The sequence below is a fragment of the Ursus maritimus genome, unplaced genomic scaffold (assembly GCF_017311325.1).
Source record: "Ursus maritimus isolate PB19 unplaced genomic scaffold, ASM1731132v1 scaffold_35, whole genome shotgun sequence".
NCBI lineage: Eukaryota > Metazoa > Chordata > Mammalia > Carnivora > Ursidae > Ursus > Ursus maritimus.
The window spans coordinates 23,057,239-23,073,859 of record NW_024426119.1 but is presented as its reverse complement, the minus strand read 5'-3'; the positions used below and the strand labels follow the sequence as shown (position 1 = coordinate 23,073,859).

The window sequence follows — 16,621 nt, the reverse complement described above, 5'->3', positions numbered from 1 at the left end:
CCTTCCCCACCCCAGCAGCAGCTGCTTTGGGGGGGCTGCTGTCTTGTCTTAGGCTGCCTGCCAGGGGTGGCTGAGCAGGAACCACTTCAGATGGGCACCTGCCGGAGTATGCACATTGGGCAGGGCTGATCCATAGGGGAATACCAGATGGCGTGAATGGTGGTAGCAGGGCACGTGAAGAGTGTCAGAAGTGGTGCCTACAAGCACTTCCATTCCTGGAGAATGTCCCTATAGATCCCTGCCCCTCCTGCACATACCTTAAAATTAGTTAATAAATGTCCTTCACGTATGGCCCAGGTGCTTTTCAAACTGTTTCCTCTGTGTTGGGTCGGGGAACAAGTGAGTTTGTGGCCTGGCCCTTTAAAATGGGGAGGACCTCCACATTTGTGATTATTCCTGCCATTTGTATATCGCTGTACCAGGTGTGTGGATACTGACTAGACTGTGCCTCTGCCCCTCTCACCTGTCTGAACTTGGCTTTTTATTTATATTTTTGGTTGTGGAAGAGTTGCTTTGCTAGTATTCAGGTCATTCTCAAGAGAGCTTGTCTACGTTTAGTTGTAGTTTTGGTATGTCCGTGAAAGGAGGTGAGCTCAAGATCTTACTCCACCATCTTGATCCCCATTCCAACAGGCATGTTTTAACAATAATTATTTAAATGATTTTAAATAACCAGTATGTTACAATAAAAATGCAGCTTTTTCACTCTGCATTTTACTCGAAGGTAAACTCATTCTCCCCTGTGAATTTTCCAATAACATGTTTTATAGCATTCATTTTTAATTTTTTTCAGATACATTTCAACAGTATTTCACATTTGAAGTGGATGCCATTTGATTTGTGTAACAGGCTATGAATAGAAAAGTCATTTTTTTGTTACGAAATGAGATGGTTCATTTCTTCATTTCTTCTCTAAATATTTCAGACTAAATCTTAAGACTAGACATTTAATTAGGCAACTTTTCTTAAAACATAAATTTAAGAAATTGAAAAAAGAGCTTATGTTATTGCACTTGCTTTAAACTTAATCAACATGTTATTTGAACCATAATCCTCTTGTTACTTTCTGAGATATGTGCAATTTGTTTAACATATTTTGAGGATTTTCTATGTTAAAGATAACATGAAAGTTTACACATATGACTAAGCTATGGATTCTCTCTGATGTTTAGAAGGAGAGACGTACACAAAGACTGCCAAAGTATAAGGTAGAAGTCATAATCGTTCTAATAGTCACTGGACTACAGAGCAAGAAGAGAAATTTTGACTGAGGGTATAGAGGTCTTCATGGAAGAGGCAGTATCTTATCTGGGCTATAAGAGTTACAATAGGATTTGAGGATTAAAGAGACAAGTAGAAGATTTTGTGACTAAAGGAACAAAGCATGCTCTGGGACCAGTGAGTCGTTTTGACATGCTTGACTCTGTCTAGACGAATGTGATAGTAGATAAGATCAGAAAGATGGTCAAGAGTCATCAAGAGATACTTGGATCAAATTGGAGTTTTATCCTGTGGACACAAGGAAACTTAAAGAATTATAAAGTTGAAAGTAACGTTATCATAGTTCTGCTTTTAAAATTGGGGGAAATGGGTTGAGTTGTTAAAATGTAAATGGAAACATTTATTTTGGTTCCTGCCCACCTTTTATTATCCTTATCCTCATAGTGGTTCTTCCTACTTCATTCTCAAATGTGGAAAAGACGAGGAAGGAATAGATTTTTAAAGTGAAGAGGCAAAAAGAGAAGTGAGGAGCAAAGGAATGATTTCTTCACTGAATTCTTCCTATGGTATTATTTTCTAGTTGCAGAACGTACAGTACGTTTTTTAAGAACACTGTGCAGGTTGTTACTGGTAGATACTCTTACAAGTTTTTATACTTGTGTCAGTAAATTGTATTCTCAAGAAATATGTTAGGGGGCACCTGGGTGGCTCAGTCGTTAAGCGTCTGCCGTCGGCTCAGGGCATGATCCCAGGGTCCTGGGATCAAGCCCCGCATTGGGCTCCCAGCTCTGCTGGGAGCCTGCTTCTTCGTCTCTCACTCCCCGTTTGTGTTCCCTCTCTTGCTGGCTGTCTCTCTGTCAAATAAATAAATAAAATCTTTAAAAAAAAAAAAAGTATGTTAGGGGTTGGCGTCTCCTCGCCCTGACCTTTGCCAGAGGGGCCACAGCATCATGACAGGCTCTGAAGCAAGGCGGCAAGTGGCTTCCTGTACAGCAGGGGGACGAGTGCGGACGGAAGGGGGACGAGGAGGCGGCCGCCCTCCTGTAGCAGCCGGAGCCTCAGGACCAGGCGGCGAGTGGCGTGGGGGCCCGGAGCACGCACGAGGTGCACCTGGCTGTCCTCGCAGAGCACTGTGAGCCGCTGGAGGAGCCAGCCCCGGCGAGAAGCTCCAGAGGAGGTACCGGCAGAAGCTGAAGAAGTACGGCAAGAATATTGGGAAGGTCATCACCAAAGGAAGCCACTACGTGGTCATCGGCCTGCAGGGCTTCGTCGTGGCCTACCCCACCCCAGTCGGAGTAGCCACAGCGTGGTCTCGTTTCTCCGCTAATGGGAGCTGCGAGGGGCAGACGCACAAAAATGGATGAAAGCTCTGCTCTGGGAGCCGTGCGAATCCACAACCATTTCTGACCTGAACCCACAAAATCCTTGGAGTAAAACAATTTCTTTCGTTGACTTGGATGAATGTTATAAATGGAACATCCCTGCGCATCTGCTGAGCTTTTCGTGACTCTAGGACACAGGTGGCCCCGATGGACAATCCTTTAGAGAATTAGGCCCACGTTAGGTTTGGGATTATAGTGTGCTAACACTGCAGCGTTCAGGTGGATGTGGCAGGGGGCTGGCATGGAGGAAGGCACTTGACAGACAGGAGCAGAGTGGGTACTCTGGGTGGGTAGCAGAGTGGTGATTACAAGGGGGAAAGGGGATTTTGACCTGGACTAAGATGATTTGTTATGTTCTGGAAAGGTCATCCTGACACGGCGCTCACAGCCCTTGGCTCCCTCTGTTCTGGGGGCAGCTGTTTGTCACGCACCCCAGCTCCTTTCTCCACCCCTTTGTCACCAGGAGTTTAATTATGGTCTTGAGAAGAAGGAAGGAAGGAAGATCTCTTTGAAGGTGGTGATGCTTTGAAAACTGTTGATGACGTGCGTGACTGTTTAAAGCAGATAAAGCTTGTGATTCCCACCCCCCGTGACACGAATGTGCAGCTGGCGGCGAGGCAAGGAGGGTTGGAGAGGTCGCTTGAGCAAGTGCTCCTGTTGTGCCCAGGCCAGCCCAGTCTGGCTGTGTGTTTGAAGCTGCACACAGCTGCCAGGCACCATTGCCTACTCTTGACAACTGTTCAACACCTCTATGCCAAGCCACCAAAGGCGCGTTGTCTTGGGAGAGAGGGGGACACTACAACTGCAAGGAAAGTGTGCAATTTAGAGAAGGAACCAGTAATTAGGAGACAGGTGTACTGGAAGTAGAAACGAAAGCTGGTGGACAGGAGGCGTGGAGGTATGGGAGCCAGGTCTGATTTATCAGCCCTGGAAATCTTAGGTGGGCTAGGCTTCTAGCTCCAGGTAGGGACCAAGGATGCTGGGTGGCTAGGGGTGCCATGGCTGGTGCTTTAAGTCCTTCTGAAGCCTAGGAGCTCTCACTGGCTGCTTTTGTAGCATCCTTTCTCTTTGGTGCTGCCGAGTTTGTCTGCATCTCACCTGGATTCAGAGATCAGCGCCACATGGGTCCTGGGCTGGACACTCCCCCAGGATGACCCAGGGACTGCCTTTGGACCACTGGCCAAGGAGGTGAAAGAAAGAGGAGGCCCCTCTTTTTTTTTTTTTTTTTAATGATTTTTTTATTATATTATGTTAGTCACCATACAGTACATCCCCGGTTTCCGATGTAAGGCTCGATGATTCATTAGTTGTGTATAACACCCAGTGCACCATGCAATACGTGCCCTCCTTACTACCCATCACCGGTCTATCCCATTCCCCCACCCCCCTCCCCTCTGAAGTCCTCAGTTTGTTTCTCATAGTCCATAGTCTCTCATGTTTCATTCCCCCTTCCGATTACCCCCCTTTCTTTATCCCTTTCTTCCCCTACCGATCATCCTAGTTCTTATGTTCCATAGATGAGAGAAATCATAGGATAGTTGTCTTTCTCTGCTTGACTTATTTCACTTAGCATTATCTCCTCCAGTGCCGTCCATGTTGTAGCAAATGTTGAAAACTCGTTCTTTCTGATAGCTGCGTAATATTCCATCGTATATATGGACCACAACTTCTTAATCCAGTCATCTGTTGAAGGGCATCTCGGCTCCTTCCACAATTTAGCTATTGTGGACATTGCTGCTATGAACATTGGGGTGCATATGGCCCTTCTCTTCACTACGTCTGTATCTTTGGGGTAAATACCCAGTAGTGCAATGGCTGGGTCATAGGGTAGTTCAATTTTTAACTTTTTAAGGGACCTCCACACTGTTTTCCAGAGTGGCTGTACCAACTTGCATTCCCACCAACAATGTAGGAGGGATCCCCTTTCTCCACATAGAGGAGGCCCCTCTTAATATACCCCTCCGCAACCCCCGTGATAAGCCACCATTCCGACTGTTTCCAGAATATCCAGAAGTCCAAATAGTTGTTGCTGATCAATCTGTAGGGTGGGTGGCAACACCTAAGTTCCCCAGGCTAGCAAAGGAGGCCTCAGTGCTGATGCCTCACCGGTCGAGCCAACCAGGTGGCACCAGGATGTGGAGAAGATGGGTGGGGAATATAGACAAATGGACAGAAAAAGGAACTGGTGTCAGAGAAAGTTGTAGGTGGACATTCTGGAGGCTCGTGTTGAAGGTGAACTTGGATCCAGTTCTGCATCATAAATATTTGTGAGGAAAAGAGAAAACAAACAGTCTTGTTTTAACTCAAACGATGAAAGTTGTAATGGCACATTTTCATGCTCACGAGATAATTACAGTTTGCCTGGTCACGCTGAGACTCAGGGAAAAGAGACCTAAGTGGAAGAAAAAGCCAAGTACAGTTTAGTGGGAGAGCCAGGTCTTCGCGGCCCACGGGTGACGGGGAGGAAGCTGCCTGTGGTAGGCTTGGGGGATGTCCATCCCCCGTGGCCCAGTGATGCTGACCCACCCCGGAGAAGCCTACTGAGTCCCCCTGGGGGAATGGAAGTATGACCTGGAAAGGGACCAGAGCTGCTAAGGCCTGTCTAACAAAGACCTTCCCTGTGCCATCTCCAAATTGGAGACACATCAGGCCAAGCACATTTGGCCCTGATATGCGAATAGTCTGATGAAGAATTAACCTAGAATTTTAATTTGTCAGAACCTCGAAGGGATTGTCCCAGGAGCCAGATTCCTGTGTACAGAAGATGAACTTGTCCAAACTGTCACTGAGTGCTTATTTCCCCAGTGACAAGGACATCTATGTTGCAGGTTACCTTTTTGCCTTTTTCTCTGTCTTTAGTTTTGCTCTCTCTTTTTTTTTTAATGTCCAGGTCCACACCCTACTGAGAATTAAGTTTTAGAGCTTTGCCTATACATGCTTGACCAAGAGGCTTCTTTTGTATCCTTTTCTTGTCCTATTATGTAAATAAAACCCTCAATTTGAAAGGAAGAGAGATAGATGTATATTTGGGTTACTTCTAATAATTTTGTAGGGTTAGTATGCTATTAAATTGAGGTAATAAACATTTAACTCATTAATTCAGTAACTTACCTGTTAAGAAAGTTGTGGAGTATTTTACTCATTCCCTCGGCAACATATTTATTTACTATGTGTCAGACACAGTCTTTACCCTCCTGGAGCTTATATTTTAGGAGGGAAGATAGATTTTAAACAAGTAATTATAGTTATTTAATCAGGATCCCAGTAAGTACTATAAGGGGAAAGAATAGGGTATTAGGAGAGCTGTTTTGGGGATTTAGGAAGTCTTTCCTGAGGGAGATATATTTAAGCCACAACCTAAAGTCGTAGTAGGCGTTACCTAGATGAACAGCTGGTATAAAGGCCTGAGTTGAGAAGGAGCATGGCATCTTTGAGGAATTAAAAAGGCAGGGGTGGGGGTAGGAATGTGGTATGCCTGGTGTGTAGATTAGTCTGAGATAAGATTAGATAGGCAGAGTGAGACGATGAGGCCACACCTGGCGGTACAGGCATGGTAAATAGATTTTAGATGTCTACAGCTACAGTGAGTAGCTATTTAAATAGGGTTTTAAAGGTGCCCGGGTGGCTCACTTGGTTAAGCATCTGCCTTTGGCTCAGGTCATAATCCCAGGGTCCTGGGATCAAGCCCCACATCGGGCTCCCTGTTCAGTGGGGAGCCTGCTTCTCCCTCTGCCTCTTCTGCTCCCCCTGCCTGTGCTCTCTCTCTCTCTCACTTTCTCTCTCCCACTCTCTGTCAAATAAATAAATAAAATCTTTTAAAAAAATAAAATAGGGTTTTACATACATCAGGCACATGGTCATATTTGTTTTAAAATGATTACTCTTGCTACGGTGTGGAAAGAGTTGGGAAGCAAGAAAAGAGATGGGACGACTAGTTAGAAACAGTGTAGGGAGGATGTTGGCATGGACTCGGTTGGTGCTAGTGGAGAGGGACAGATAGAGGAAGAAAATCATCAGACTGCATAAGGGCAAGGGGAGGACATACGAAACTCAATTTTCTGGTGTGAGCTACTCGTTTGGATAGTGGTTACATCCATGAGATAAAAGACCATGTTTGTAGGGGGAATATCATGTAATCAGTTTTGGCCATGTTAGGTTGTGGTATATATGTGAGACACTGACACGGAGATACTGAGTAGGCAATTGGATATGTGGAAATGGAACCTAAATTTAGGTATGGCCAGGTCTAGGTTTTAGGTTTTAGATGAACTCTCCCATATACAGAACATATCATGGTGTATTGAAAGTATGGAATCAAGAGGAAGGAAGTGCCAAGTGCCTCATGAGAAATCTTGACAGACACAAATAGATGCTCTGGCACATATTGTCTCCACAAAGTGATGGTTCTTTTACAACAACTTGATTTCAAGAACTGAGGTTACATTCTGGATTTTGACAAAAATATGTTTTGCTCTGTTCTTGTTGATATAGATTGATCGTACTAAAAAACCAGTCAAATTGCCTGAAGAGCATAGAATAAAATCTGAAAATAAAGATCACGAGCAGCAGTCTCCTCAGGATGGAAAAGTTGTTCCTGATCGTTCCACAAAGCCAGTATTTCCTCCTCCAACTGCCATGTTAACAGATGAAGAAAAAGCTCGTATTCATGCAGAAACTGCTCTTCTAATGGAGAAAAACAGACAAGAGAAAGAACTGCGAGAAAGGCAGCAAGAAGAACAGAAAGAGAAACTGAGGAGAGAGGAACAAGAACAAAAAGCCAGAAAGAAACAAGAAGCTGAAGAAAATGAAATCACAGAGAAGCAACAGAAAGCAAAAGAAGAAATGGAAAAGAGAGAAAGTGAACAGGCCAAGAAAGAAGATAAAGAAACTTCAGCAAAGAGGGGCAGAGAAATAACAGGAGTAAAAAGACAAAGTAAAAGTGAACATGAAACTACCGATGCCAAGAAATCTGCAGAAGATAGGGGCAAGAGGTGTGCCACCCCAGAACTGCCGAAAAAGGCAGTGGGAGATGTGCCCCAGGCCTCGGTGGCAGGAGACTCAAATTCAGGCAAGGTAAGCAGAAACAAACAGTACAAACTGCCAAGTAAGTGAAATCAATTGTTAGATAAAAAGATGACACCAAGGGCATTCCATAAATAGGACAGACCTTCTAAATGATTTTCTAGTGGGTGATAGATTTCTACTGATCCATCTGTATTTGCTCGCCTGCTATCCTTTGGTTGACTGGGAATGGGATTGCTTTTTTGTCTGTGAAATGCAGTATTTCTTAGCAACTGGGATAACTAGCCACATTCTTTACTTCTACATGGGATGTATGGTCATCAGAAGACTTGAGTGAAATATAACCGGTGTGGAGGAGTTAGGTTTCAAATATGTATATGATAGAGCTTGTATCTGCTTAGAATATCTATGTCCAAAATGAGTGACATCTAAATGGCCCAACATTTATCTTTGTGTATAGTGATTTTTGTAGTCATGTCTGTGTCATTTTGTTTGTTGCTTCATCTAATCGATAATATTGGCAATAATCCCATTAATGTTGCCTTTTTCTGCCCTTGGCTGTTCCCCAAAATCGATTACGATAATTTTGGGGAACGTTTTCTGTTGTTATTCTTCTTTAACCTAATGATATCGTATGTGCTTTTTATTTTTTCCCCCCTCTGTATTATACAGTTAACAATCCCTTTCCCTTTTGAACAACAAATACATTTTTATAAGAGCAGAAACAGTTATAGCCCTTTTTACATGCACGTAAATGGAAATACATTTTTGGTAGTGTGAAAATGACTTCGGATAGAAGGCAAAATACCTTCTTTACAGAATGTGTCAGTCTTTACAACTTCTGAAGCAGCAGTTCAGGCATAGACCAAAATTAACAATTCATATTAATGGCATACTTACCAGGGAACACTTGCCTAGTAACCTTAACTATCAAAAATAAAGCTCTCTGGGCACCTGGGTGGCTCAGTCGGTTGAGCGTCTGACTCTTGGTTTCGGCTTGGGTCATGATCTCACGGTCATGAGATTGAGCCCCATGTTGGGCTCTGTGCTGGGCATGGAGCCTGCATAAGATTCTCTCTCTCCCTCTCCCTCAGCCCCTCCCCCATGTCACTCGCATGCATTCTTGCTCTCAAAAGATACACACACACACACATACACATCTCATGCAAAAGCCTTCTAAAACCTAAAATTAGAGAAATGAAGCCCATGTACTAAAATGCTCTCACTTTATTCATGGGAGAATCAGAATTATTGAGCTATTACAATTTAAATATTATTCATCGAGTAGCTGTTATATGCCAGGTATTTTTCCTATGTTATCCTTCTAATGATAAGTTCATGAGGTATTCAGTTTACAAATAAAATTGGAAGCTTGGAGGTTAAGTAATTTGCCTAAGAGCCCATATGCAGTGAGATTCCAAAGCCACTTTCTTTCTATCTTGCTTCACTTAGAGGCAGACGGTCATAAGAACTGAAAGCATTCATGTTTCCGGGGTCTTTTAGTATAGGTGCCAAATAGCCCTACAAATCTAAGTAGCCCTAAAAATCTAGCCTTGAGACTGTCACATTAGTCTTTGATATTTCCTATAACACATTGAAAAAAAGATCATATATATACAATATATTGTATGCTCTTTTAAAAGTAGGCAAAATATGTAATTTATTCTGGAATAAATTTTATTAAAATCGTCACAAATACTTAGTTTTTACTTTACTATAGTTATTTTTTATTTTATTTTATTTATTTATTTATTTTTTTTTTTTTTTAGAGAGACAGCCAGCAAGAGAGGGAACCCAAGCAGGGGGAGTGGGAGAGGAAGAAGCAGGCTCCCAGCGGAGGAGCCTGACATGGGGCTCGATCCCAGGACTCCAGGATCACGCCCTGAGCCGAAGGCAGATACTTAACGACTGAGCCACCCAGGCGCCCCTACTATAGTTATTTTTTAAATAAACTATAAAATTTAAGTGAATTTTTAAACGAACCTATGATAGATTCCAAGAGGATATAAAATGGATTTTGTACTTTGGAATATTGTTCTGTATGAATATCCCATAATCTCTTCTTTCTCTTCAATATGTTCATTTTGGAGAACATGACCACTTTGAAGGCAACCAGATCATGTGAGGTTAAAATAAAAGGACAGTGCTCAAAAGAGGTCATAGTGAATATACACCAGTGACCAGCAACTTACACTTGACATGTATCATGAATCAGTGCTTCCCTATCCACTGCGATTTGCACACTCCCCTCTCCCCCCACTGATTCATCAGTTTCTTTTCTTCTTTATCTTTAGTGGTAGGAAATCCAACATCGGCCTATCGCCTTTAATTAAAAATGTCTACTTTGAGGGGTGCCTGGGTGGCTCAGTCGTTAAGTGTCTGCCTTCAGCTCAAGTCATGATCCCGGGGTCCTGGGATCGAGCCCCACATCGGGCTTCCTGCTCTGCTGGGAGCCTGCTTCCTCTCCCACTCCCCCTGCTTGTGTTCCCTCCCTCGCTGGCTGTCTCTCTCTCTCTGTCAAATAAATAAATAAAATCTTTTTAAAAAAAAAATCTACTTTGACAACAAAACTGAATAAACTTTTCAGGGGTCTCATTTTTTTTTGTTTTTTATTTTCAGTCTGATGGATTTACTTGTATTAGCTAGTGACTGACAGGCAAGTTTATATTGGAGGACAGTTATTTTCTTTCACTTCTGAAATTTTGATAATTTTACAGCCTGTTAAGATTAAAGGACAACCAGAAAGTGGAATTCTAAAGACTGGAACTTTTAGAGAGAATACAGAAGACACTGAGAGAAATAAGGTAAGTAGTAGTTCATTGGGGGCAGGGGGGACACATGGATTATAACCATGTGGTTGTCTTTACCATGTCATCATCCTCCATCTTAAGATCTGCTTTCTGACGAAATCTGTGCTATCTTTCATAGCTGTTTTTGTTTCTTTTTACATGATTGAGCCAGCAGTAGGTGTTTGTCTTCCTATTTAAAGTACAATAGTATATTCTACCCATTTTATGAAATTAGAAAATACCTAGGCCTTACAGCAGTTCTGCTTCTAGGTATATACCCATAAGAATTGAAAGCAGGGTCTGGAAGAAATACTTACACACCAGTGTTCATAGCAGTATTATTCACAATAGCCAAATAGCCAAAAGATGGAAGCAACCCAAATATCCATCCACAGATGAATATATAAATAAATGGGTATATACATACAATGGTGTATTATTATCCAGCCTTTTTAAAAAGGAAGAAAATTCTGAAACATGCTACAACGTAGATGAATCTTCAGGACATGTTGCAAGTGAAATTAGTCACAAAGAGACAAATACTGTATGATTCCATTGATATGGGGTGGTTGCCAGGTGGATGGGGGAAGTGTGGGAGTTGTTTAAATGGGTGCAGTCTTTCAGTTTTGCAAGATGAAGAGAGTTCTTGAAATTGGTTGCACAACACTGCAGATATGCTTAATGCCACTAACCTATACACTTAAAAATGGTTAAGATGACAAATTTTATGTGTACTTCATCACAATTTTTGAAATATTTAGGTCTTATATAAGACATCTTTGCCTTTGTTTTTGAACTTTATCGAGGTATAATTTGCATACCATAAAATCCACCCATTTTTAGCGTACAATTCAGTGTTTTCAGTTCAAAGTTGTGAAACAAGTATTAATCCAGTTTTAGAACATTTTCGTCATAGTGCCCAGTTGTAGTCATTCCTTGTTTTTATCCTAAAGCCATAGGCACCCATGATCTACTCTGTCTCCTAGCTAGGTCTTTTCTGGGCATATCATTTAAATCTAGCTGTGTGTGTGTGTACATTTTATATATATATATATATATATATGGTCTTTTGCATTTGTCTTTAGCTAGTATAATTTTTTGAGATTCATCCATGTTGTAACGTATATCGTAGTTACTTCGTATTTGCTGAATAGTATTCCCTTATGTCGATATACCACATTTTATTCATTAACCAGTTAATGGATATTTGGATTGCTTCTGCTTCTTTTGGGCTGTTATGAATAATGCTGCTGTGAACATTTGCATACAAATCTGTGTGTGGAAACATGTTTTCATTTCTTTTGGGTTGACACCTAGCAGTGAAATTGTGTTTTTGTTTTTTTAAGGAAACTTCAAAAAACCACCATCATTATGGGCTTGTGCATACACATACTTCCCTTCCCCTTGCTGGCGGTATTCGGACTTTGAGACCACATAGAGTTCTTCATTTTTAAACTTGATTTTAAAAATATTAAGGGCAGCCAACACAAGTCTTTCTGGTTTTTTGGACGGGTAGCTTCAGTTTGTATATGGCAAAATTTAATTGATTTTTTTTTTTTTTTTTTAACTAGGCTCGAGAGCCTTTGACAAGAGCACGAAGTGAAGAAATGGGGAGGATCGTACCAGGACTGCCTTCAGGCTGGGCCAAGGTAAAACTCAAAAATTAGCACATAAATAAATAACATGGTCATGTGTTCTTATTTAAAAAGCTTTTCGTTTGTTTGTTTATTCTGTATCTTCTCTAGTGCAGAGTCAATTCTGTTTCTTCATTAAGGAGGACATAACTCATTTCCCTAACTACAGCAGGGTTAGATTTCTCAATATATCCAATCTGAGATGCTGGCTACAATGTGTGAGCATTTCTGGCATTTTCATTTAGAAACAGTTTATTTAATACCTGAAGTTCTTTGGAAGTTTTATAGAAGTGATTATTACCATCTGATCAAATTATTTTAATCCAGAAGTCACCTTAGCAGTGGAATACTTTTGAGTGACTTTTTGTTTGTAATGGTCTTTGTTTTATGACCTGTTTTTTGTTTTTGTTTCTTTTCCATTTAAGTTTCTTGACCCAATCACTGGAACTTTCCGTTACTATCATTCACCCACCAACACTGTTCATATGTATCCACCGGAAATGGCTCCCTCATCTGCACCTCCTTCCACCCCTCCAACTCATAAAGCCAAGCCACAGATTCCTGCTGAGCGGGATAGGGAACCATCCAAACTGAAGCGCTCCTACTCCTCCCCAGATATAACCCAGGCTATTCAAGAGGAAGAGAAGAGGAAGCCAACAGTAACTCCAACAGTTAATCGGGAAAACAAGTAAGTTTATCCTAACTCTTAGAACTAGAATAATCTGCTGTATTTGAAAACGTTTTTTTTTAAAGATTTTATTTATTCATTTGACAGAGATAGAGACAGCCAGCGAGAGAGGGAACAAAAGCAGGGGGAGTGGGAGAGGGAGAAACAGGCTCCCAGCGGAGGAGCCTGGTGTGGGGCTCGATCCCAGAACGCCGGGATCATGCCCCGAGCCGAAGGCAGGCGCTTAACGACTGAGCCACCCAGGCGCCCCTGTATTTGAAAACTTCTACTCTAAACATATCAGTTTATTAATACCAGGGAGTCAGAAATTTCTGAGGATGACTGTACCAGCCATTGTTATTTAGCACAGAGGAAAAAATGAATGGATTAAATTCTTTGGTTTTTATCCCAGTGCTAACTTAAATATCAGGGAAGATTATCATAATAAGTATTAATGTAGATCTAAAATAATATAATTACTATACTTTAGGGCAGCACGGTATGAGGCTACCTAGAAGTTTTTCATAAACCTCCATGGTCCCTAAATTTCTCGTTACAGACCATAGTCTGTAGGACCGTTGAGTTTATCTTGTTGCAACTCTCAGATTCCAAACTTTTTTTTTTTTAACTTTACCTGTAATGTGGGAGCAAACTTAAAATAGTATTAAAATAACGTATTGTATGTATCAGCTCCTAATCCTTACTCTGTTCCCTTTTCCTTCATTGCACGTCTGCTGTTAACAAGTAGTGAATGATCAGTAGGTTCAGTTAATTTTCCCCAACTAGTATCTCGTTTAGATGTATTCCTGCTGTGATCCCTCCAATGCTCCTGGCTTATGATTGATAGATTTATGAGGAGATAATTGTCAAATCTGCTTGTCACTTCTAATCTTTACTTTTAGGGGGAGGGGTACAGATGGAAGTATAAATAAATGGGTTTATATTAGGGCTCACTATTAAAACTGGTAAGATTTAATTCCTTCTTGAATCATCATTCTTATTAAAGTTTGTTAAAGACTTAAAGTTTTTGAAAACAATCACACATGCGGTTTCTGTATTTTTTATATGTATTCAGCAGGAGTACATGAATGCATACACCTGAGCACATGTGAATAAAAGTTCGGAACATAGTTTGAACATAGTTTAATCTGTTCTTAATATTCCTTTCAGGGGTGGGAGTATGCTTAGGATCAATAATAAAAGAAAGATCAGTTAGGATTTTGCTTAATGCTCTCGCAGTTCTAGAAGCTCCGCATGTAAGTCAAATACACTGAATAACAGAATCTTAAAGATATTCTCTAGCCCACTGCTGTGCAGGCTGGTAGTGGTTATTTAGAATTGTAGCAGGTGTGACTGAGGAGCTGAATTTTTCATTTTAAATTTAAATAGCTACCTGTGGCCAGTGACTCACATTTGTCAGCACACCTGTATGTTTCAGGTAATAGTACCCAAATAATCCCTGCCTCTTCTGGTATCTGTTCCACAGTAATAAACTTTTTATTCTTTGTTTGGCATTCTGGTTGAGCTCAACATTTGGTAATGCTAAACTTCATAGGATTATTTAAAGGAATTTGAAAGAGACTTCTCTACCAGAAGACTCTACCTGTTCATGAGAAGCCAGGGAATCTGTCTCAAGGTGTAAGAACCATAGACTCACATAAGAGGTTAAATATACTTGTTTTTTTGGGGTCACAGAACATAACGATGTTACCTAGATAATAAATGTCTTGTAAAACCCAGTACCTTATGACTGATTAACAGACTGGTTACAAGATTACTGTGTCCTCTGATACCGGTGCTGGAATTTGCTACCATTTGTAGTATGAACCTTAATTTTAGCTGCTGTGTGTTTTAAGACATCGTGTACATTTTTTCTTCCTCAGGCCAACATGCTACCCTAAAGCAGAGATCACAAGGCTTTCTGCTTCTCAGATTCGGAACCTCAATCCTGTTTTTGGAGGATCTGGACCAGCTCTCACTGGACTTCGTAATTTAGGAAATACTTGTTATATGAACTCAATACTGCAGTGCCTATGTAATGCTCCACATTTGGCTGATTATTTCAACCGAAACTGTTACCAGGATGATATTAACAGGTAAAGAAATTTCATATTTGTTGCAATATAGCATTAAAAGGGTCATCTAACCACACTTCCCCAGAGAAGTCAAAGTAGGAAAGGGGAAAAATATCTTTATTCTTAAGAAAAATGTGAGAAAAGCCTCCTCTGACTGGTAAAGGACAGACGGGAGAGGAGCAGTGAAGAAGGCGGAACCTCAGTCATACCCCGCAGCCTGCTGAGGAGGAAGACCTGGTGCGGGGTTCGCAGCCCAAAAGCAGCAGATTGGCGGGTATAATCCAAGTAAGATTCAGATGAGTATTTGGTAATAAACCCGTCAATAAATAAATACTTTAGTGTTGGGTTACAGTATATAAAGAATTTAATATTGACCTCAAGAACCCACTGTACCTTGACTTTTAAAAACTATTTTTTTTGTGACTTTATTTGCAAAGATCAAATTTGTTGGGACATAAAGGTGAAGTGGCTGAAGAATTTGGCATAATTATGAAAGCCCTATGGACCGGACAGTACAGGTATATCAGTCCAAAAGACTTCAAAGTCACCATTGGGAAGATCAATGACCAGTTTGCAGGATATAGCCAGCAAGATTCACAAGAACTGCTTCTGTTCCTAATGGATGGTCTCCATGAAGATCTGAATAAAGTAAGAAATTTGATTTTTCTAAGTTCTAAAGGCTCTGTAGGGTTGCTCAACACTGTAATTTTTACAGCAATTTAAAATTATAGTTGGTGATTGTTCAGTGATAGTTTATTCAAATCTAGTGACTTTGTACTAAGGCAGGGAACTCTAAAACAAATTTATCTGATAGGTCTAATATTTTAAAAGAAATATATATTTGCTTACTAAAATGGTAGGTTGTATCATGAGAAATTATAAATGTTGAAATAGTTGTTGGAGATAACTGTGACCACATGTACGTGAAAGTAAATCAAACACAAATTTTATAAAAGATGAGCTGTAGACCACCCAAACATCTTTATTATTATATATTTATATATTTTATATAATATCTTTTTTATCCTTTTTTCTAAAATACCTCATGTAACCAGAGGACTCATGTGAAAAGTTACTGAGGCATATATCCCTCAGATACCTTTGGGATCAGTGTTACCAGTGAACACACACACATACACGTGCGTGTAAATATGTTCTGAGTATGTATATGTGAATATATATAAAGTATATGTGTGTATCCATCCATGAGCCTAGGACAATAAATTCTGTCTAGTTGTAGCCCTAATCCCATCTCTTTTCAAAACCAAAATTTTCAACATAAAAAAGTTAGTACATTGTTATTTAAAATTTTTCTTTTAATTCCAGTTAGTTAATATTAGTTTCAAGTATACAGTAGAGTGATTCAGCACTTCAGTACATCCCCCGGTGCTCATAATGACAAGTGCACTCCTTAATCCCCATTCCTTAAAATTTATTAATTTCTGTTTAATAAAATAAGAAGTCCTACAAGGCGCTTGGGTGGCTCAATCAGTTAAGCAATCGACTCTTGGTTTTTATTCAGGTCATGATTTCGTGGTTGTGGGATCGAGCCCCACATTGGGCTCTGTGCTCAGTGCAGAGTCTCTCTTCCTCTCCTTCACACTCTTTTCTCTCAAATAAGTAAAATCTTTAATTAAAATAAGTCATACCCTTCTGATAAAAAGTAGGGTTGGAGGAAGGATTTTTGGCAGAATTTTTTTTGTAGTAATGAGATTAGAACTCCATGAAAGGGAGCAGAAGTGTTTCTAAATCTGGAAAGTATATTCCAATTTTATAGTTAAAATTTATCTCAAAGTCGACATTAATATTAATCTTATTTCCAGGCTGATAA

The 16,621-nt window shown here is 40.6% G+C and overlaps 1 protein-coding gene across 2 annotated transcripts in view; it reads left to right on the top strand.

The window, feature by feature from the left end:
• USP8 (ubiquitin specific peptidase 8) overlaps positions 1-16,621 on the top strand; it is a 74,965-nt gene that overhangs the window by 54,122 nt on the left and 4,222 nt on the right. The window contains exons 11-17 of one of the 2 annotated variants that reach the window (XM_040620645.1): positions 7,095-7,676; positions 10,343-10,429; positions 11,986-12,063; positions 12,474-12,736; positions 14,599-14,811; positions 15,228-15,438; positions 16,614-16,621. The exon at positions 16,614-16,621 is cut by the window's right edge and continues 232 nt beyond it. In XM_040620645.1, the coding sequence (XP_040476579.1) occupies positions 7,095-7,676; positions 10,343-10,429; positions 11,986-12,063; positions 12,474-12,736; positions 14,599-14,811; positions 15,228-15,438; positions 16,614-16,621 (1,442 nt within the window). The remainder of the gene's footprint in view (positions 1-7,094; positions 7,677-10,342; positions 10,430-11,985; positions 12,064-12,473; positions 12,737-14,598; positions 14,812-15,227; positions 15,439-16,613) is intronic. The other variant, XM_040620644.1, reaches the window with a different exon arrangement.